This window comes from Diabrotica virgifera, chromosome 7, assembly GCF_917563875.1.
Source record: "Diabrotica virgifera virgifera chromosome 7, PGI_DIABVI_V3a".
Classification (NCBI taxonomy): Eukaryota; Metazoa; Arthropoda; class Insecta; order Coleoptera; family Chrysomelidae; genus Diabrotica; species Diabrotica virgifera.
The window spans coordinates 24545705-24570233 of record NC_065449.1 but is presented as its reverse complement, the minus strand read 5'-3'; the positions used below and the strand labels follow the sequence as shown (position 1 = coordinate 24570233).

The window sequence follows — 24529 nt, the reverse complement described above, 5'->3', positions numbered from 1 at the left end:
ATGACCTGTATTTTCGTTACACCCTGTATAAATAATACCAAACTTAGCAAGTTGATAAAATCGTTTACCTTGGACAGCAATTAAATTGTAACGCAGAAAGTCACGGCGAAATTAGATCTAGGATAGAGCAGGCTAGAATCGCTTTTAGAAGGATGTCCAAGGTGTTATATAACAGAGACCTAAAATTGACATTGAGGATCCGCCTATTTCGCTGCTACGTGTTCTCGGTCTTACTTTATGGTGTCGAGACCTGGACTGTGAATAAAATCGATCTAAATCTCCTTGAAGCTTTCGAAATGTGGTGCTATAGAAGAATTCTAAAAGATTCCTGGGTGGAGAAGATTCGAAACCCCACAATACTAGAACGTCTCAGCAAGACTACTGAGATCATAAAAAGCATCAAAAAGAGAAAGCTGGAGTATTTCGGACATGTAATGAGAGGTCCCAAATATAGGTTGCTACAAAATATCATGCAAGGAAAAATAGCAGGTAAACGCAGTCCAGGACGAAGAAGAACCTCATGGTTGAAGAACTTGCTAGGCTGGTATGGTGTTGATACAAGCATGCTATTTAGGGTGGCAGTGAATAAAATTAAGATAGCTATGATGGTAACCAACGTTCTGAAAGGACATGGTATATGAAGAAGAAGAAGGCCACCTTATTAGAATGCATAGTGACACAACACCTAGTAGCGGATCTATGGTAGGATGTCGTCCAGTAGGAAGACCAAGGAAGAGGTGGATAGACGAAGTGAACACCAATGCTAAAGACATGTTGAGGGTGGATAACTGGAGGAGAGCAGCCAAGGACAGAGATACATGGAGGCGGAAGCTGGGGGAAGCCAGGGCCCGACTTGGGTTGTAGATCCGTAGGAGAGAAAGAGAGAGAAGGAGAGAGGAGAGAGAACAGAGAGAGATAGAGAGGGAGATACATGTTTATAAAAGACAATACACCACTCTGACCAAAATTGGCTTGATATATTTAATTCACAGAGTTTCTCAAAATAGTTAATATCGAAAATTTTGGATGATGCATAGCTTTTGAAACTATGTATGTACAATTTTCGTTAATTTAAAAACTCATGCAATTAAATTGTTAGAGTATGAAATATTACCAGTGAGAACATGTTTTTCTGATATCAATGTTGCAGAACATGTGTAGTCGTACTCGGATCCCCTCGTCCTGAAGAAAGCGACCAGCCAAGGGTACTGCCCAATGTCAGTGACAGTAGCACCTATTATACGTGCGTATACAATTGGTACACTGGCCACTCCGCATTTAAAATTACTATTGAACGATGGAGATTTAGATGGTTGTTTGGTAAAGACCGAGTCGAGAAGTCTGAAAATGTACAGAATTGATAAACTTGCTGTCAGATTTTTTGCACTTTTTCCACATCAACAGGGGCTTCAGTTAAATACGAGGGCTATCCAGAAAGTTCGTTACGTTTTGATCTGTAGCAGCTATGGGCGGGGCTAGCGCGGCCAGCTTGCGACGTTCCTCCGTTCGGTAGTTGTCCAGCTGTGCTACCGCGAAGTCACTGTCGCTTTTCGTTATTTTACAACAGCTGTTTGAAATGTGTGTCGCGATCGACAACACAACGTGCTGTTTCACATTATAAGAATTTTGAACGTGCAAGGGTTTTCTCGTACGGTAGTTTTGTCGCACTTGTCCTTTTCACACAATAAGAATTGAGTTACACGAAGATATTTTGCAGTGCTGTTTGGTATATTATTTTTATTTACACTTTGTGGCTGAGGTAGGTACAAGATACGATGTCTGATGTATCATTACAAATGGGTATTTTTTGTCCTAATATACTGTAATGCGTATTTAATTGATTTGCAATTTCTATTTTGTCAGTTATTATTTCTTATGATTTTAATTAAAAGTTTTAATTTGTTTTTGTAATAGTTGTTGTACTAAGATATTTGTAATAAAGTAATAAACTATTTTAAGTGGGAAATAAGCCACAATTTAACTAAAAAAAATATTTTATTAACGTTTCGACATCCGATTTAGGCGTCGAAACGTTAAAAAAATAATTTTTTTTAGTTAAATTGTGGCTTTTTTCCCTATTACAAAAATGTCACAAAGAAATAGCTTCAGAACAGCATTACAATCTATGTTTTTCATGTACAGAATTTAAATGACCCGCCGTCATCCACTCATCTTTAAATGTTGTGCCCCTCGTTTTAAATGTTGTTTTTAGATAATTTGACACAAGACGTGACGGCTCCAGTCTTCACCGAGTCGTTTACCCTATAAAACTAAATATAATTTCGTAGAATAAAAGGTATAATTATATTATACGGGGCTAAATCAAATTATAGCGTTGTGGTTACTTTATCGTCGAAGAAAGAGAAATAAGAGGAACCGAATTCATTGGGTCCATCCTATGAACGCAAAAAGATATAATTTATATATTTTTATATTTACACATATTGATGGAACACCCGCTCTACTCAACGTTAATTGCAACTATGTAAAATAAAGTTTATTATAATATACTTGGCAGTTTTAATTACTGTTGGTATCAGTAACATATAATTAATTTTGCTGTACTTACCAAAGTGTTTTTTCTTTATCATTTAATTCGTCAAATTCACTGTTAAGTGCACTGCATACACCATTCCAAGCATTTCTCGTCAAGTTTCTATATTTATATATTTCCATTGTTTTGTCCCAAAGAACAGGTCTCGCTTCAATTAATGTTATTAATATTTCACTTCTGAGACATCATAATATAAAATATATGCACCTACTTCAAACAGCCATAAAATGTAAATGAAAATAATGTACCAAACAACCAAATAAACTACCTTCGTGCTACTGAACGACAGTATCATATGAAAGGATGCATTAAGTTCCCTATGCTACTGGGTGCGTAAATACGGCACGACTGCCGTCTGTTGTAAGCGAGAGACGGCATAAACACGACGACTTCACCGAACGTTCTAACCACCGTCTAGTGAGAAAGGCTCCATAATATGATTACATGAGCCACCATTGGAATGTCGTCGTGCGTTCTAACCCTCGCACGTTTAAATTCTTAGTGCTGTTTCATATTATAAGAATTTAAACGTACGAGGGTTAGAACGCACGACCACATTCCAATGGTCGCGCATGTAATCATATGGAGCGTTTCTTACTAGACGGTGGTTGGAACGTTCGGCGAAGTCGCCGTGTTTATGCCGTCGCTCACTTACAACAACAGACGGCAGTCGTGCCGTCTTTACGCACCCCGTTGCATAGGGGACTTAATGCATCCTTTTATATCATACTGTCGTTCAGTCGCACGAAGGTAGTTTCTTTGGTTGTTTGGTACATGATTTTCATTTACACTTTGTGGCTGTTTAAAGTAGGTGCATATATTTTATATTATGATTTCTCAGATTGATAGTGAAATATTAATAACATTAATTGAAGCGAGACCTGTTCATTGGGACAAAACAATAGGTATAAAGATAGAAACTTGACGAGAAATGCTTGGAATGGTGTATACCGTGCACTTAACAGTGCACGAATTAGTTGATAAAAAAACACACTTTATAAGTACAGGCAAATTAATTATATGTTACTGATAATAACAGTAATTAAAACTGCTAAGTATATTATAATAAACTTCATTTTACGTTTTACATAGTTGCAATATTAACGTTCAGTATAGAGGGTGTTCCATCAATATGTGTGAATATAAAAATATATAAATCGTATCTATTTGTGTTAATAGGATGGACCCAATGAATTCGGTTCCTCTTATTTTTCTTTCTTCGACGATAAAGTAAACACAACGCTATAATTTGATTTCGCTCCATATAAAATATACCTTTAATTCTACGAAATTATATATATAGTTTTATAGGGTAAACAACTCAGTGAAAACTGGAGTGGAGCGGCGGTGGTCACGTTTTGTGTGAAATTATCTAATAAAAACATTTAAAACGAGAGAATAACATTTAAAAATGAATGGATGACAGAGGGTCTTTTAAATTCTGTACATGAAAAACATAGATCCTAATGTTGTTCTGAAGCTGTTTCCTTGTGGAATTTTTATAATAAACTAGTCTAAATGGGAAATAAGCCACATTTTAACTAAAAAACAATTTTATTATCGTTTCGACGCCCAAATCGGATGTCGAAACGTTAATAAAATCATTGTTTAGTTCAATTGTGGCTTATTTCCCATTTAGAATAGTTTATTACATAGATTGTATGAGCTAATTAGATGAGCTAATCCAAGATCCCACAAATAACTCAAAGTAACCACAAATAACTTAGTAGAACAATGATTATAAAAACAAATTACAAACAAAGACTTTTAATTAAAAACATAAGAAATAATATCTGACAAAATAGAAATTGCAAATGAATTAAATACGCATTACAGTACATTAGGACAAAAGTATTGACAAAAAATACCCATTTGTAATGATACATCGTAATGATACACATCCAACATCGTATCATGTACCTACCTCAGCCACAAAGTGTAAATAAAAATAATATGCCAAACAACACAGCAAAATATCTTCGTGCGACTCAATTCTTATTGTGTGAAAAGGACAAGTGCGTCAAAACTACCGCACGAGAAAACCCTCGCACGTTCAAAATTCATATAATGTGAAACAGCGCATACGGTTCTTGTTGACTAAAACAACAAACCAATTTAAAATTATCGCGAAAAGCGGGATAAGATGGACAAAAACGCCCCCGCACCTACAGCCCGGCTACTTATGTTTTCTACTATGTAATTATTTTTAGGTTTTATTTTTTTGTGAGCGCTATTTTATTTTAAAAAATCAGAAAAAATTCAAGAGGTTGTATCTTTTGAATACAAAACAACCTGATTTTTTTAAGATTTTTGTAATAAAAAATGAACCCAGGAAAAATTTGTGAAATTTTGAAAAAAATTTTAGGTTATGCTATATGATTTGGCCAACTTTTAAATAGTATTTTTTGTGTACCTTTTGCCGTTATTTTGAATGGCAGAGGCAGAATTTTAATATCTCAGCGGAAAGAACAGAAAAATCGGAAAAAACCGTTTTTTGCTGTCTTGAGATGCATCTCGGGACAGCCAATTGTAGGATTTGGGATCCTGACTATAACAACTGAAAAAAAAACTAAGTGTGAACTTTGTCATAACATTTGGTATGTGGGGTTATAATAATATTTGGAACAACTTTTCCAAATAACTTTTTCCGAAGCAAATCGAATCGCATAATATCGAAAATTCACCCTGTTTGTGGATTTGCAGTAGGCCGCGTTTAAAATTTTAAGTTCAGTTGACTATTTTAAAAATTGTGAAACATCACCCTGTATGACTGTGCAAAATTACAAATCTGTATATATTTTATAGCCGAAACATAGGTGTGTCTTCATCTTAAATGCGACACACTGTATCTTATCAATTTGATAATTTATTGCAACTAACATAGTCGTATTTTTTATAGATTCAAAATATACAATCAAAATACTGACTAATTCACTAATTTTATCATAAAAAGTTCAAATTGATTCCATTGAAGTATTGAACTAATTAATGCTTATTAATATAATATTATTATAATAATATTAATACAATAGAGCAGTGGTTCCTAACCTTTTATGTCTGGCGACCCACCTTCTGATGTATTTTCATATTCACGACCCATCCCTCACCCACGATGATATGTTATTCTGTACTATGTACGCTACTGTAAGAGCCACCCCGCGACCCACCTGAAATCTGTCCGCGACCCACTAGTGGGTCGCGAACCACTGGTTGGGAAACGCTGCAATAGAGTGAGTTTTATGTATAGCAATAGTATCAAGTATCTCGGAAACGGCTTGCACAATTTTTATAGGTTTTGGTGGGTAGGGGTTTTCTAATGCAGCCGATATTACAGTAATAATTACATTGTTGTTAGATTTTCCGTTTTTCTGGTAATCTAATTAACTTTCTTATTTCAAATGGAACACCCTGTATATTTTTTTTTGTTTCGAAGTTTTTCAAATATACTGATTATCTTTCATGTTATATTCCCTATACCTAAATGCCATAGTTTCGGAGTTATTGCTACATTTATTAAAAAAAAAATAAACTAATGATAAAAATCAATTTTTTCGGCCCGTGCAGACATTATTTTACGTTCTTTGGATCATTGGGAACAAAAAAGGTCTTTTGTAATTTTTCTCTAGAGTTAATCATTTTCGAGTTATAAACAATTTAAAACTGAAAAAAATCGAATAATGACGATTTTTAAGGTTCAAATACACAAATAAAAAATTATTTTTGAAACTGCGAAGTACCCAAATTCAAGCTAAACCCTTATTCCAGGGGCTCGCTATAAAATTAACAACTAAAAAACAATATTTTAGAATGAAACCAGCTCAAATTGCTTACTGTTAGCTGCTAAAATAAGGCTTTAGCTTGAATTTCTGTACTTCGCGTTTCAAAAATAATATTTTTAATTTGTGTTTTTTAACCTTGAAAATCGCCATTATTCGATTTCTTTTCAGTTTTAAATTATGTATAACTCGAAAACTATTAACTTTAATGAAAAATTACGAGAAATTTTTTGTTCATGGAAAATAATCATTACTTCTTAAGGACTTCAAAACGCAAAAAATATATAGGGTATTCTATTTGAAATAAGAGAGTTAATTAGATTTTCAGAAAAACGGAAGATCTGACAACAATGTAATTATTACTATACAATATCGGCCACATTAGAAAACCCCTACCCACCACAATCTATAAAAATCGTGCAAGCAATTTCCGAGATAATTGAGGGTTTCCATACATAAAACTCACTCTGTATGTTATATTATATTATTACACATTAATTGGTTCAATACTTCAATTCAATCAATTTGAATTTTTTATGATGAAATTAGTGAATTAGTCAGTATTTTGATTGTATATTTTGAATCTATAAAAAATACGACTATATTAGTTGCAATAAATTATCAAATTGATAAGATACAGTGTGTCGCATTTAAGATCAAGACACCCCTATGTTTCGGCTATCAAAATAATATATACAGATTTGTAATTTTGCACAGTCATACAGGGTGATGTTTCACAATTTTTAAAATAGTCAACTGAACTTTAAATTTTAAACGCGGCCTACTGCGAATCCACAACCAGGGTGAATTTTCGATATGCGATTCGATTTGCTTCGCGTTAGAGATATCGAAAAAAGTTATTTGGAAAAGTTGTTCCAAATATTATTATAACCCCACATGCCAAATTTCATTTTTATGACAAAATTCACACTTTTATTTTTTTTTCAGTTGTTGTAGTCAGGATCCTAAATCCTAAAATTGGCTGTCCCGAAAAGCATCTCGAGACAGCCAAAAACGGTTTTTTCGATTTTTTCGTTCTTTCCGCTCAGATATTAAAAATTCTGCCTCTGCTATTCAAAAGTACACAAAAAAATACTCTTTAAAAGTTGGCCAAATCATATTATCATAACCTAAAATTTTTTTGAAAATTTCAAAAAATTTTCCTGGGCTCATTTTTTATTACAAAATATGAAAAAATCAGGTTATTTTGTATTCAAAAGATACAACCTCTTGAATTTTTTCAGATTTTTTACAGTAAAATTGCGCTCACAAAAAGATAAAACTTAAAAATTCTTCTTTTCTCGATTTGAGACGTTCTAGGACTTCTGGGAAGCTAAAAATTTGCATGAGAGCATAATTTTATATCCTTTATCGAAAACATAAGTATCGGGGCTGATCGGTGCGGGGGCATTTTTGACCATCTTATCCCGCTATAGCCTTTGTGCTGTTTATGGGAATAACGTGATCACTGAAGGTAGCATGCGTCAATGGTGTATTAAATTCAAAAATTCAATCTGTACGATGAAGAACGAAATGGACGGCCAATCATTGTGACTGATGAACTAGTCTCTTCAATTCAAGTGGGAGGTGTTTCATCATCCAACTTATAGTCCGGATCTTGAACCTAGCGACTACCACCTGTTTCGAGCAATGAAGACCTGGCTTGCAACGCAGCGCTTTGATGACGATTCGGAGCTACGGGACGGGGTGAACACCTGGTTGAAGTCTCCGGCGGCAGAATTTTATGACGTTGGTATTTCAAAGCTAATTCTTAGTTATAATAAGTGCCAGAATTTGTTGGGAGATTATGTAGGAAAATAGTATTTGATTGTATCTTTCTTTCTAATATCTTAATAAATTATTTTTATTTTCGAAAAAAAGATTTTAGTAATAAAAATCTTAATAACATATTTTTTGTACTTTTTTTTCTATTCCAAAACGTAACGTACTTTTTAGATAGCCTGCGCATATTAACTAAACCCTTTCAGCACCAGTGGACGTACGACGTACGTCCACTTACTATACTTCAGGACGTACGACGTACGTCAAATTTATTTTATTACGTTTGAACTGTTTTTATTTGGATTTTTTGCTTACACTGAAAAAAAAAAACGTTTCAAAATAAATAAATACAGTGGAACCTCGATAAGTCGGATTAATCGGGATCGCGGCCGATCCAGATTATCGAAAATCTGGGTTAACCGGAGAATATGGTAAAAATTAATAAAATACGGTACTCTTACAGATAAACTTAATTATAATTGTCAAAAAAATGAAATACTTATGTCCAGTACATCTAAAGTACGTACAGTTTTACATTATTGTTTATTTCTTGGTAAAAAAACTCAGTAAAAGTGAAACCATTTTTATTTTATCTGATGAAAATCGATCCGGGTTAGCCAGACTTCCGGGTTATCGGAGGCCGACTTATCGGGGTTCAACTGTAAATAAATATTGAAAATTAGTATCTCGTCTTCAATTATTTAGTTTAGTCACCGTTTAGTATATCGTGGGTCAACCCCTTTTCAAACAAACACGTTTGTCCAAAGATTAGACAGGTAGAGAAATATGCGACCTTTGACCTTTATATTTAGTAATAAATGGTAATAGTTAATCAGAAATCAGAATTAGTAAGTACATTTTGGAAAACCTATTTTATGATTGATAAATACTGTGTTTTAAAAGGGTTTCATTAGATTTCAGGTATATTTACCCAAAATTTGAATACAATTAAATAAACTTTCCAACAGGTAAACACTGAATTCGATCCAGATAATAATGTATATTTTGCAGGTACAGAGTTTCTTGAGGATTAAATTAACAATCCGGAGGTATTTTGTATTTTGACAACGGCACCCGATTTGGTCGTCGAAACGTTAATAAAAATCATTTTTTAATAAATTGTGGCTTATTTCCCGTAATAAATAGTTAAAATTGTAAAAATGCCACAAGAAAATAGCTTCAGAACAACGTTAATTTTGATGTTTAGTGTATTTCTTTTTTAATTTTCTGAGGACGATTTCAGCAGTGGGAATCGAAACTTCTAACAATAGTTAATTAAGAAATGTAATTTTCATCACACCAACAATTGTGGCTTAACCCCATATAACCATAATACTGACCAAAAAAATAGTCATTTGAGTTTACCAAGGCCAAAATCTATAGGTAATAAAAATTGTTTTTTTTTTTTAGTTATAGACAATCTTTCAGTAAAGTCGTCCCAGGAACGCAACTCATAAATATTGGCAATATCATTTTAAAGTCTTCTACTTTAAAATGTATCATATGTATCTGAATTGCCGATATAAATGAGTCAGATTAAATAAATTATTAGAAGAATTTTTTTTTACTAAGCAACAACATTTTTGTTTATCTAAGTAGTATTTTGTATTTTGACAACGGCACCCGATTTGGGCGTCGAAACTTTAATAAAAATCATTTTTTAATAAATTGTGGCTTATTTCCCGTAATAAATAGTTAAAATTGTAAAAATGCCACAAGAAAATAGCTTCAGAACAACGTTAATTTTGATGTTTAGTGTATTTCTTTTTTAATTTTCTGAGGACGATTTCAGCAGTGGGAATCGAAACTTCTAACAATAGTTAATTAAGAAATGTAATTTTCATCACACCAACAATTGTGGCTTAATCCCATATAACCATAATACTGACCAAAAAAATAGTCATTTGAGTTTACCAAGGCCAAAATCTATAGGTAATAAAAATTGTTTTTTTTTTTTTAGTTATTAAAAGTAAGTAACTTTTATTCGAGACATTTTTTAAATTGTGGATAGATGGCGCTATAATTGGAAACAACGATTTATCGTGAATCCGTAGGTAAATTATAAAGACCCTTAGTTCACAGAATGGTAAAAAACAGTAAATTGTTATTTTGAGTTAACAATGTTTACATTAATAATTTGACTTATATTTGACAGTTGACAGTTATATTGTACCTACTTGTTAGTTTTAGTTCTAATAAATTTTGTTGGTTAGTTTCCTAAATAAATTAAATAAAAATGAAAAAACTACTTGTTATTTGAGGAAGGTGGAAAAATCATATGTATAACGTGGGAGTAAAGTGCATTTTCCTCCCTTGAATCATTACTGCCCTCCGTTACGCGTCGGGCAGTAAACTTCATTCTCGGGAGGAAAAGTAGCACTTTCCTCCCTTGTTATACAAATAGCTATTGCTTTGCTTAACTAATTCAGATTAAAAAAGTAGCCTACTTCCTAATCAAAGATTTCAGCTGACGTTTAGTGCGTGGTAGGAAATAACCGGATTGTGACGTCACATTTTAGATTTTGAGGTCGATTATCTCGAAGACGGTTAGTGATATCGAAATGCCGTTTTCAGATTTGGATTCAGAAGACAAAACTACATAATAATCCGTCGATACATCTGCTCTAAGTATTGCAGGAGCGGTAACGCAATAACACACAGATTTTTGCAAATTTATAAACGAAAAGTTTTCGTTGATTAGTCAAAATTCATTAGTCACTAGATTAAGAGTAGGTACCTTGGGCACTACCTCCGGAGATCACTTCCGATGTCATATTCGTCGTCAGAGACCCAAAAACCACCGAGTAATGATTTTTGACTAATTTTTTAACGAATTTGCTGAAATCTCCACAGGACGAGCTAAACAGTAGGTGCCCTTGGCACCAATTACTCCGGAGATCACTTACGACATCATATTCGTTTCCAGCGACCCCAAAAAACCCCAAGTAACAAAATTGAACTCATTTCCGCCGATAATTGACGAGTTCTGAATATTTTTAATATCTGTTTGAAGTTTGAGATGCACTTTAAGAATGCATTTTTTGTATGCAGTTTTTCAATATTATATCATGGCTAGGGGTCACAAAGTTTCCTGGCGCATTCACGAATCGAATGCAAAAAGAATTATTAAGATCCGTCTTGTCCTTTTTTTTCGGAGGGTCAGTGCTTTATTACTTCGACTAAATAACCTATTTAATAGCATTATTATACATTATTATTATATTATGTTTAAAATGAGATTGTATAATAATAACATTACATATTATATACAGGGTGTCCCAAAAGTAACGGAACGGTCGAATATATCGCGAACTGAACGTCGTCGGATCGAAAAACCGAAAAATGTATGTTCAATATTTTTCGAAAAACTATCGAATAACATCAAACACGATCCCTCTCCACCCTCTGCAGGTGGGGTCGTGGTAACTTTAAAATCTTAAATCGAAACCCCCAGGTTTTATTGCAGATTTGGATTCCTTACGTAAAAGTCAGCAACTTTTATTCGAGACATTTTTTTAAGTTGTGGATAGATGGCGCTATAATTGGAAAAAACGATTTATCGTGAATCCATAGGTAAATTATAAAGACGGTTTAATATCTCGAGTAATACACTCCCAAATGAAAAACCATAAAACATGTTTTTAATATTTTTCCAAAACCTATCGAATGACACCAAACATGAGCCCCTACTCCACACCCTGGGGGTGGGGTGGTGATAACTCTAAAATCTTAAATAGGAACCTCCGTTTTTTATTGCAGTTTTGGATTCCTTATGAAATAATAATAAGTACATTTATTCGATACATTTTTAGGATTCTTGATAGATGGCGCTAATAAATCATATTTTCCGATTATAGCGCCATTTATCAACAATTCTAAAAAAATGTTACGAATAAATGTTACTTATTTTTTCATGAGGAATCCAAAACTGCAATAAAAAATAGGGGTCCCTATTTAAGATTTTAAAGTTATCCCCCACATTTTTGGTGGAAAGTAATTTTTGATGATATTCGATAGGTTTTTGATAAATATTTAACATGTACTTTTAGGTTTTTCATTTGGAAGTGTATTTCTCGAGATATTAAGGCTGTATGACACTATGCATTTTTTTGTATCGTTTCTGATGTCACAAAAATGCATGGTGTCCTACACAGATACAAGAAACGATATCAGAAACGATACAAGAATTTGTGTCAGACACAGATTGTTGTACAAGAACTGCGCCAATTTCTGCGCAAAGAGCAAAAACGTAAAACCTGCTGGTAAAACATCTAAATGTCATAATTTGTTTGTGTTTTTGTAGGTATTATTAATAAAATTATTTTTTCAATTTAATTGTGGCTTATTGCCCATCTAAATTGTTAATTATAAAAATGCCACAACGAAATAGCTTCAGAACAACATTTGTAGGTATTATTTATAATTTTTTTATTGATACTTAATATATGCACTACTATTCTACTAATAACCATATATTTAGCTCCTAGTAAAGTTCAAACTATAACTTTGGATTTTATGTTGCATAATTTTTTAATAGAGGAAAATACAATACGTAGTTCCTAATTTGGATCAAACTGAGGATAATTCTAATGCAAATATTTTAGCACAAATATCAAAACAAAATAAAAACACAAATAATCAACCTTAAACAGTCAACGTAAAAATTCTGGTTAACATTAAAATGTTAAATTTATAAGTTTTTAAAAGTTTATAAATTTTATAAAATCCATAAAATCAGCTGTAGACGCAGTACTACCATACCAATGTAACGTAACGTGACACAGGGTGACAAACAAAATTTCGACCAATCACGTGCCGAATTATGTACATACAATTTTCGATACAAGAACTTGCATAGTGTCATACAGGACACAAATGTACGTACAAGAAACGATACAAGAAAATGTATGTAACTTTCTAATATCAGAAACGATATTAGAAATGATACAAGAAAATTCATAGAGTCATAATATATCCTTTTTAGACCGTATTGTAACGAGGTCGTTGCGTTGTTGCTTCAGGTAACTAAATCAGTCGAAGAAAAGAGTTCTCTTTTTAAGACATTTTTATTTGGAATCAAAACATACAAAAGATAAGATAATTACCCTTAATTTCTCGTTAATTTTGTTAATAAAATATATTTATAATCTACGCATCGAGCTTTCGGTTCGGGCCGATGTGACGATATTTTGTACATGAATGAATGATTTTGACGATATGAATGAATGATTTTGACGATCGCGTGAAATAGGAATTGCTTTTATTAATACGACATGAATGTATAAGGGCTTTTGAGCATGGGATCACACATGTTCATTAACTCGGCCCATGGAGAGTTAGAGCCATTTTCTCTAACACTCACATGGGTAATTCCTACCTGGCGCGTCCATGTCGCAGGGGTGGGCACCTCTCACTTCAGTAGGCCGGAGTGAACAGGTGGCGAAGTTCAGGTAGGGACCCAGTTCTGTGGGGTATAACGCGGACCCCTGCCCAGGGATACGGGTGAAGACCACAACGGCGGAGACGCCGTAGAAGAAGATCTTCGGTTCGGCGTCAATGGCGGAAGTGGCAGGCCTGTTTTTTCGGCATACAACTGCAGAATCGGATCTAAAATGGGCGGTTGTGGATTCTGGTTGGCGAAGAAACATCGACGGCGAAAGAAAAGGAGCAGATTGGGCTCTTTAGTCTTGTAAGACAACCAATCTAAAGGAAGAAAACCTTGACTACAAATTACCCGGTCCTCCAGGTAGGGGGTTAAGACGTCAGGCCGGTTCCCTGTCACTTGTAAAAATTAGAAAAATACCAAAAAGTCTAAAGATTGCCTCGGAATCTCGGACGGATTAAATAATAAACGACTTCGGCGACGGAAAAGGATTATGAACATTGGCACCTGGAATGTGCAGAGTATCAGCGGAAAGATGGAAGAAATAACTGAAGAAATTAAAAAACTAGATATGGATATAGTTGTCTTAACCGAAACAAAGAAGAAAGGAATAGGTATAGAAAAAGTAAACAATTATGTACATATATTCAGCGGAGTTTCAAAACACGAGAGAGCGAAAAGAGGAGTATCCGTTCTAATACACAAAAAACATAAACATAAAATCACTGACTTTGAAGCAATAGACGAAAATATAATAAGAGTAAACATAACGATAAAAGAAACACCTATTACGATACTTGGGATTTATGCAATCAGTGATGATGAACCTTACACAAACAAAGATGAGTTCTTTGCTAAAGTTAACGACGAAATTACGAAAATTGGAAATAGAAGAGAATTGATAGTTATGGGAGACCTGAACAGTAGAGTAGGTCGTAAAGTAGATAATAAGGTGGTAGCGACCTACGGAGAAATAAACCAGAATGATAATGGTGAGAGGCTAATTGAAATATGTGAAAACCATCAATTAAAAATAACCAATGGATTTTTTAAACATAGAGATGTACACAAGTACACCTGGACCCAAACTACAAAAAATTTAAAATCAATTATAGACTATATCATCATAAAACAAAATACTAATATGCAAGTACAGGACACAAGAGCATACAGAGGAATAACATGTGGTTCAGATCATTTTGTCGTAAAATCAAAAGTAACCTGTCCATTTAGATATAAAATAACACATAATCAAACAAATTGTCAACCAAAACAAGAAGAAACTTTGGAAAAAAGAAGTTATAATTTGGATAGTTTGACCCAAGAGAGTACAAGAATACTATATCAACAAAGACTGGATGGCAAACTAATGAATATAACTGAAACATCAACAGTAGAGGAGGTATATAGAAACGTAGTCGTTAGCGTTAAAAAAGCTGCAGAAGAAGCACTCGGCTTTAACACTCAAAGACAAAGTGAAAAACTATGGTGGAACAAAGAAGTAGAAGCACTCGTAGAAGAGAAAAAGCAAACGTATATCAGATGGCTGAGCAGTAAACAACAAAAAGATAGAGATGAACACCTGGAACTCAAAAGAATAACAAGAAGAACAACAGTAAAAGCAAGAAGAGAAATGTGGGATAAGAAGTGCCAGGAAATTAATACCTACCTGGGAGGCAGAAAATGTACAGAAATATGGAAGTTCCTCTATAAAATAAGAACTAACGAAAGGAAGAGCACAAACATTCAGTTAATATCCACACAAAAATGGGAAAAGTACTATGGGGAACTACTGACAGAAAATAGGGACGAATACTTAACTCAATCACCAACAGAGGTTAACATTGAAGGAGAAGATATAACAATACAAGTGACAGAAATTAGAAAAGCTATAAAAGAACTGAAAAACGGTAGGTCTCCAGGACCAGGGGATATCCCAGCCGAACTAATAAAATGTGGATCACAAAAATTGTTTGAAACCGTCACTTGGCGCATAAATCAATTTATAAATGGTTCTCCCGTACCCGACGAGTGGAAAATTGCTTATATTTCGTCGATCCATAAGAGAGGAGATAAGCTTAAGTGTGAAAACTATAGAGGGATATCAGTGACTAGTACATTCAGCCGTTTGTATGGACGAATAATTAGAGACCGCATTGAGAAGGAGTACAAAGACCAAGAGGAAGAAGAACAATCCGGTTTTCGAACAGGAAGAAGCTGTACTGATAATATCTTCTGCCTCAAACAACTAATAGAAAAAAAAATTAAGCACAAATCAAGAAACCCACCTCATGTTTATTGACTTGCAGAAGGCGTACGATACAGTTCCTGTAAACAAACTCTGGAACGTGTTACGACAGACGAATATTAGTGTCACCTTAATAAAAGCCTTAAGAAATTTGTATGAAGGGTCAACATCACAAATAAAAACTGGAAACAGATTATCGCAAAGCTTCCTGGTTAATAAAGGTCTACGTCAGGGGTGTTGTGTATCACCGACCTTATTTAAAATATATGTAGCAAAAGCATTGAAAGAGTGGAAACGAAAATGCAGAGGCATGGGCGTAGACCTTGGAGAGATTTGCTTATATACATTGCAGTTTGCTGATGACCAGGTTGTTATAGCAAACGATAAAGATGATTTAGAGTACATGGCAAGGAAATTACAAGAAGAAAATAGAAAGTGGGGACTAGAAATTAATACAGAAAAAACAAAATACCTGCCAATAGGTACCGAACTATCGAACATCACATTAGAAAATAATGAAATCATCATGCCCTGCGACCATTACACATATCTAGGAATCGTTTTTGACACAACGGGGAAAGATGATGAAGAAATAAAGAGAAGAATAACACAATCCAGAAAAACAATAGGTTGTCTAAACAGCGTACTGTGGAATCATGAAATAGGAAAAAGAAGAAAACACAATATCTACGAATCTCTTATTAAAAGCAGTCGATTGTACGGAGCAGAAACTTGGCGGATAACCGAAAACAACAGAAGAAAACTGGAGGCAGTAGAAATGGACGCTTTTAGAAGATCAGTAGGAGTGTCACGCAGAGAGAGAATACGTAATGATGAGATAAGACAGCGAATGGGGGTTGACGGCTCTCTAACAACAGACATAGAAAAAAAAACAGCTGATATGGTACGGACACGTCCAGAGGATGGATAACTCGAGACTCCCTAAAATAATTATGCAATGGGTACCACCAAACCGCAGAAAGAGAGGAAGACCCAAGAAATCTTGGAGAGAGGGAGTAACGAAGGCGATGAGCGCAAGAGATCTTAGAGAGGGCCAATGGGATGATAGAGTGTCATGGAAATTAGGCATCGGACAACGTCGCAAGACGTTTTAAAACCGATTGATGTATGAATCCATAAGGAAAGAGAAGAAAGGGAATCTCGCTCAGCTCGCTAGATGAAAAAATATATTAGGGATATGTGATCACCGCTCGTATAATGATAGGTAAAAGGATAGGTAAGAGGTAAACTGCCAGATTCGCTCAGCTCGCCAAAACGACAGCGGAAAATGGTCGGGAAATACTACTTTCATAAACTCACCTCTTATACCCCGCTGTTGTTTATTATTCTTCGATCAACGCTCCAAGAATAATAATCAACTAGGCTTTTCGATCCCGCTTTTATATCGCTCAAGACGGTACAAAAACAGGTTTTACTTAATTCATTGGCGTACTCTAGACGATAAAATTATATTATCGTCACAGTATCTATAATTTAGTTATTGTATCACGATGAATCTTTCGATTTCTGGTTATAGCGCCATCTATCCCTAACTCGAAAAAATGTCTAAAATAAAAGTTACTTACTTTTACGTAAGCAATTCAAATCCTCAATAAAAACTGGGTGTTTCCATTTAAGATTTTAAAGTTATCCCCACTCCACTTTTAGGGGGAGGAGTGGGAGGTCGTAGTTAGTGTCATTCGATAGATTTTGGAAAATTATTGAACATGTATTTTTCAGATTAAAAAGGGTTCATGTATTTTTCAGTTTTTTGATCTAGTGTTCATCTCGCGAAGTATTCGATCGTTGCGCTACTTTTGGAACAGCCCATATAACCTCATTATTAACCAGTGCATAAAAAAAGTGATTTTACGAGTATTATAGTAAAATTTTTGAACATACTCGTCATTAACATAATACGGATCATTCTCAGTAGGGTCAACCACAGAAGGTACTTCATGCTGTCGTGATGGAATCTGAGGAGGTTTTCGAGTGGTTTTGGGTGAAGCTGGTGTTGGTACTCGTTGAGTTTGTACTGGTAAAGTTGGTACTCGTTGAGTTGGTACTCGTGGAGTTGCAGGTAGTTTTTGATTTGGATTTTTAACAGGAATATCGTCTTCTGAAGTATCTGGTTTAGTTTCTGGTTTGTAGAATCCATATTTTTGTCGAGAAAACTGGAAGCTGTCTTGAGACCAAACGTCAGTTATTTTTCCGAATGTTGCTACTAAGAGTACAAATAAAGATTATATTATTATTTTAATAGATTATTGAGATCCCAGAACTTTAACATCTGGGATTAGAGATAAATCTTAGCCACTGAGGTAGATTTTTGGAGGAGGTCAGCAAGAAGATCTAGACTAGAACACGTAAGAAAGGACGATATTAGACAACAAATGGGAATAGAAAGAACTTTCATAGATGGCATCCAAAGACAACAGCTAGCATGATACGGACACGTAAGACGAATGAAGGAAAATTCCCAAAAACAATGTTACAATGGACCCCTTAGAGAAATACATACATTATTAAAGGGCATCTCCAAGGCGATGTTCAAAAGAAATTTAAGTGAAGAATACTGCCACAATAGAAAGGAGGGGCGATTAGGAACAGAATGCGTATAACGCTATAAAACCGGTTTCATCATCATCACTGGCTCGACAACCATTTCTGGGTCTTGGCCTGTTCCAGGATTCTTCTCCATTCTGATCTGTTTTGTGCTTCTTTTCTCCAGTTTTTTATTTTTAAGGTTATTATATCATTTTATATTTGTTCTAAATATCTCATCTTCGGTCTTCATCTTGTTTTTTTTCTACTGGCATCTGTTTGAATATTTTTGGTATATCGCCTTCTTCCATTCTTTCTACATGTCCCTTCCAAGGCAGCCGTTCTATTTTAATGAATATTATGATATCCCGGTTCCTGGTATATTTTGTATAGTTCAAAGTTGTACCTTTTTCGCCAAACTCCGTTTTCCTTTGTGCCCTTATATATGTGTCGCAAGAATTTTCTTTCAAAGGTGGCTAGCAATGTGTCCTCTCTTCTAGTGAGTGTCCAGGTTTCTGAGCCGTATGTGAGTACCGGTCTTATTAAGGTTTTGTATATTTGGCATTTTGTTTTTCTTGCGACGTTATCTAATCTTAGTTGCCGAATTAAGCCATGGTAACTTTTATTGGCAATAAATATTCGCCTCTTCACTTCCTCCGCAACGTTATTATCAGACGTGACTAGGGATCCCAAGTATGTAAAGTTTTTTAGCCCCTCAATGTTATATTTTCCTATTGTTATATTTTGTGGCTGCCTTCTTTCTGCGTTTTTACTTACCTGCATATATTTTGTTTTGTTCTGGTTGATTTTAAGGCCACTATTTTGTGCAGCTCGTTCTATTTGATTGAATGCCTTTATCATTTCTCTTCTTGATCTTGCGATTATCTCAACATCATCTGCAAATGCTTTTTGCACGCTTTTATTAATGAGTGTTCCTCGACTATTAATTGTTGTGTCCCTCATTATTTTCTCGAGTACGATGTTGAACAAGATGCATGATAGAGCGTCTCCCTGGCTTACTCCCTTTTTCACGTCTATTATTGTTTCCGTTAGTTCGTTTTGTATCCGGATTTTACTTTCTACTTTTAGAGATTCTTTTATCAGTTCCATTAGTTGTGTTGGTGTAATTAATTCTTTCATTGCTTTTATTAAGAATTCTCGGTTCATATTGTCATATGCGCTTTCGAAGTCTAAGATCTGTCGCAGAACAAATATCTGGTTTATTGTTGACTTTTGTCTACAGAAGCCACTTTGGTACTTCCCAACTATTTTTTCAGCATGTGGTCTACCACATTCTAAACAATGGCCTGAAGACTGGACAAAATCTACAATAACAACAATTCATAAAAAAGGCAGCTTCCATAAATGCGACAATTATAGAACTATTTCTCTTATATCACATGCCAGTAAAATAATGCTACATATAATCAATGAGAGACTAAAACATTCCTTCAAAGAGAAATTCCACAAGACCAAACTGGATATACCAAAAGTAGAGGTACTCGAGAACACCTGTTGAATATAAGACAGATAATTGAAAAATCTAAGGTGGGCACACAATTAAGAGTATATCTGATGCCGAGTGGGAACAACATTTTAAGGAATTATTGGTAGAAAAATGACCACAGTACATAACAAGAATACAAGAAAAAGAGAATGATATACAGAGTGGACATGAAATAGAACTAGATAAAACCAAAGTGGAAGAAGCTATTAAAACTATGAAATCCCGGAAAGCACCCGGAGCTGGAGGAATTAACCATGAATTAATAAAATATGGACCACCCAAACTATGGGATATGCTTAAAAATCTTTTCGACAGATGCCTGAATGGAGAAAAAGTACAAGATGAATGGCTAACATCGCATATTACTCCCATAAATAAGAAGGGACCTAAAAATGACCCCAAAAACTATAGGGGAATCGCAATCATCAGCACCATTGGAAGATTATACTCCAGACTATTAAGAAATGAAATAGAACAAGAAATTCAAGGAAAGCAAGCTGAAGAACAAGCTGGTTTTCGTGCGGGACGTTTAACGGTAGACAATCTCTTCACTTTAAAAATAGCACTAGAAGAAACAATACAAAGAAACCAGGAAACCCACATCGCTCTTATCGACCTAGAAAAAGCATATGATAGTGTCCCCATAATAGAACTATGGAATTCAATGAAAGACATCGGTATCGATGGAAAACTCATACAAGCAACTAGAATGTTGTATGAGACCACTAACACCAGAATCAAAAACGGCAAAAATTTCACTGAGGCATTTAATAATCCTTACAGAGGTGGACAAAAACAGTATAACCGATGGTACTGAAAGTGGGAGACGACTCCCTATTTACATTATACTTTGCGGACGACCAAGTTCTTATAGCCCAAGATCAAGATGACTTAAGCTATATGATACGGAAGCTAAATGAGCATTCCCAACAGGCAGGATTAGTAATAAATATGGATAAGTCAGAATATTTCATAGTGGGAAACGAAGACATTGAAAAACTACCATTGGAACAAGGACATATTGTTGGTGTGAAACAATGCAAATATTTGGGAACTATATTTAACAAACGAGGAAATAGTGAAGATGACATACAACACAGGATCAATAAAGGTAGAAGCATCACTAGATCCCTCAATTCAATTTTGTGGGCCAAAGTTATCAGGAAGAAAACAAAGAAAAGAATATATGAAAGTATAATGAAGAGCGCTACACTCTACGGTGCAGAAGTTTGGGACATAAGTGCAAGAAATAAAAAGAAGCTACTTAGTACAGAAATGGACTTTTTGAGGAGAAGTTGTCAGGTTTCGAGATTAGAACATGTAAGAAATGAAACAATTAAAGAACGTATGAAGGTGGAAAAAACTATAATAGACGATATTGAAAAGAGACAGCTGACATGGTTCGGTCACGTTAAAAGAATGAATGAGACTCGCTGGCCGAGAAAAATATTAGTGTGTGTCCCACCGGAGAGAAAAAGAAGAGAACGACCACGGAGAAGCTGGAGGGACAATATTCAGGAGGAAATGGATTCGATGCAATTAGATGAAGATATGTGTTACGATAGAAAAAATTGGAAGCTGGGTATGGAGAGGCGGCGGCAGCCGTAGAAAAATCTAGGAAATATATATATAATCGAAAAATCTAGGAAATTTAATATTGCACTGTACATATGCTTTACAGATTATCGTAAGGCGTTCGACAGGGTCAAGTGGAGACACTTATGGCGAATACTAAAAGAAGTAGGCGTACCCCAACACCTTATTTCGCTTATAACTGAACTATACGAACACACTACTGGATCAGTTAAAGTGCTTGACACACTTTCAAACGAATTTCATCCAGAACGGGGTGTCAGACAGGGATGTATACTATCTCCACAATTATTCAATATATATATGGAGAGCATATTATGAGAAGAGCATTTGAAGATTGGGAAAAAGGCATCTCAATAAATGACACAGCCCTTCTTGCAAATAGTCAAGCAGAGCCGATTGATCTTATACGACTGGTTGAAAACAAAAGTCAAATATTTGGTCTGCAAATAAACATATCAAAGACAAAGATCATGATAGTGGATAGACTACATAACTATCATCCACACATAACCACAATTTATCGGTTTGAGGTTGTGAGCTCATACTTATATCTGGGATCATTAATCACAAACACAGGGTCACTACAGGAAGAAATAAAGCGTAGATGTGATCTAGCAAAAGTCACTACAGCAAAAATTACCACAATATGGAAGGACTGTCAAATATTTCAAGAGCGTTAAAGATGAGGTTGATCAACTGCTTAATATTCCCAATACTGACCTACGGATGTGAATCTTGGACCCTGAGAAATTCGGAAAGAAGAAAGATAGACGCCACTGAAATGTTCTGTTGGAGACGAATGCTACGAATTCCTTGGACCGACCATAGAACAAATAATTCAATTTTAAGATAGCTAAAAGTTAGCCAACGACTCTCCAGTAAAGTTTACCTCCAACAATTAATATATTTTGGACATGTTATGAGAGCAAACACAGAAAACATGGAAAGACTCATTATACAAGGAAAGGTGGAAGGCCGAAGATCACGAGGAAGATCCCCAACAAGATGGATTGATCAAATTACGGGAATATGCAAAAGACATACGCATGAGTTAAAAGAAATGACCAGAGATAGAGATCTTTGGAGACGGACAATACACGACATGACGTCGACCACTACACTCCCTCCGGGGGGTCAGGATTGAAGAGAGAGACTATTACTCCACTGGTCATCCTTCTAAAGCCATCCTCATGACATGCTCACCATAAGTGTTGAATAAATCAGGTGATAACACGCATCCTTAACAACTAACAACTCTCTTGGTCTTGAATTGGTTTGATAACTTTTGATCTAGTCGTACTGTTGCTATATTGAACTGGTACAGATTTTTAATGTCACCAGGTGCATTGGTGTGCCCATTTCTATTAAAATGGACCACAGATTTATCCAGCAGATAATACAATTAAATGCCTTTTGGTAGTCAACGCCATGGTGCCTCAGGTCTAGGATTTGTTCCCGTGTACCTTTACCCTTTACAAACCCAGCTTGCTCCTGAGGTATTTGGTAATGTAGATAGGTTTTTAATCTGTTTTTAATGATATTTAACACAATTTTACTAGCATGTGTTATTTATTAGTGACAGCTTCGGTAGTTTTCAAATCTGGTAGTAATTCCTTTTTTGTGTAGCGGGATATAAATTGAGTTACACCAACCAGAAAATTTCTACAGAGAGTTAAAATAAGAAAAACACTACAAAGAATAGATGAAAAAAAGGCGCAAGAAGGAAAAGTAAATCCTGGCTGAGCAATATAAGAGATTGGACTGACCTTTACTGGATCATGATTAAAGATTAACCAAATATTGTACTATGTATTGTACATATTATATTGTTTATGTAAAGAGTTATGATTATTTTTTAAACGTTCAATAACTGAGTTAGCATAAGGTAATGTGGTCTGTAAAAGACTTACGTGGTTCTTTAGGACCGCTACAGTATATTTTATCGTTAAATGTGAGTCCAGTAATTTTAGGTATAACTGCGTTAGATGGGAAATATATGTTGTATATAACTTCCGACGTGCCATCATTAAGTTCATGTAAATCAGTTTTCCTTTCCAGTCTTAATTTCTAAAAAAAGAGTGAAAAAGTTAAATAATAATAAGTAAGACCAAACCAAAATCCACAAAAAAAAATTCCTGTACAGTAGGAAAAATGAAAGAATACCCATGAACGAACAGATAAAACACGCTGTATTTTCCTGTCACCGTGTCATACAAAAAATTGGCCAGCGCAAGTGCAAGTAATAATTATTATTACAAGTACTTGCGCTGGGCAATTTTTCTTTGTGTCACGGTGACAGGAAACTACAGCGTGTTTTATATGTTCGTTCATGGGTATTCTTTCATTTTTCCGACTGTAGCTGGCTGTATACCATTAATCACAAATAAATTTTATTGGAAAAATTCCTTTATAAAAATTATATTTATTTAAAAAAATACTTAAAGGGCTACATCTATCACAGATTGTTTCTGCGCTAATCAGAGCATCATCAGTGCTGTTACAGGCATCATATGCCGAGCCACCAAAATTACAAAGGTAAAAACCCTAAAAATTAACACAAAATGTGTTAATGACTGAATATAGTTAATTAACATAATTATTAATAACGTTAATAATATAATTTCTGACCTGTGGGAGTGTTTTGTCAGTTCTTCTATCAGGCGCGGCCCCCTGCGAATGGGGGATACTCTCTGGGTATTCGTAGCGCCAGTACCCAGACGGTAGTAGGGATACTTGCCGTGGAACAAAAACTGACACCTGGCAGTAAGTATAAAATGCACACCCATTAATATGGAGAATATTTATTTGTGTTTAGGATCGCTGCCTGGGAATCGCCAGGGCACGTCTGGAGCCGGCGCTGGACGTGACAGCATGCGAGACGTCGTTGGCAGGGTGTTGAGGAGGCGGGACCTTGTCATACAATCAGCTGCAGCCGAACAACAACAACAACCACAAGCGAGCCAAACAACAGCAAAGCTTCCCCCGCTGAAGGTGCTGCGCTGGAACATCAGCCGGTGTTCACTCAAGCGGGACGACTGAGGCAGCGCATGAAATGGACTGTGTCCATTAATGAAAACATTTTGCGCTTCTACTATAAGGTGACAAACCTCGGTCAAGAAACGATCGGCTACCGACAATA

At 35.1% G+C, this 24529-nt stretch overlaps 1 protein-coding gene across 2 annotated transcripts in view; it reads right to left on the bottom strand.

Annotated features, from left to right (window-relative positions):
- Positions 1-24529, bottom strand: part of LOC114324798 (serine protease gd-like) — an 83976-nt gene that overhangs the window by 23047 nt on the left and 36400 nt on the right. For both annotated transcript variants that reach the window (XM_028272647.2, XM_028272648.2), the window contains exons 3-5: positions 23301-23457; positions 17646-17967; positions 1115-1341 (exon numbers count right to left, since the gene is read on the bottom strand). In XM_028272647.2, coding sequence (XP_028128448.1) covers positions 1115-1341; positions 17646-17967; positions 23301-23457 — 706 coding nt within the window. The remainder of the gene's footprint in view (positions 1-1114; positions 1342-17645; positions 17968-23300; positions 23458-24529) is intronic.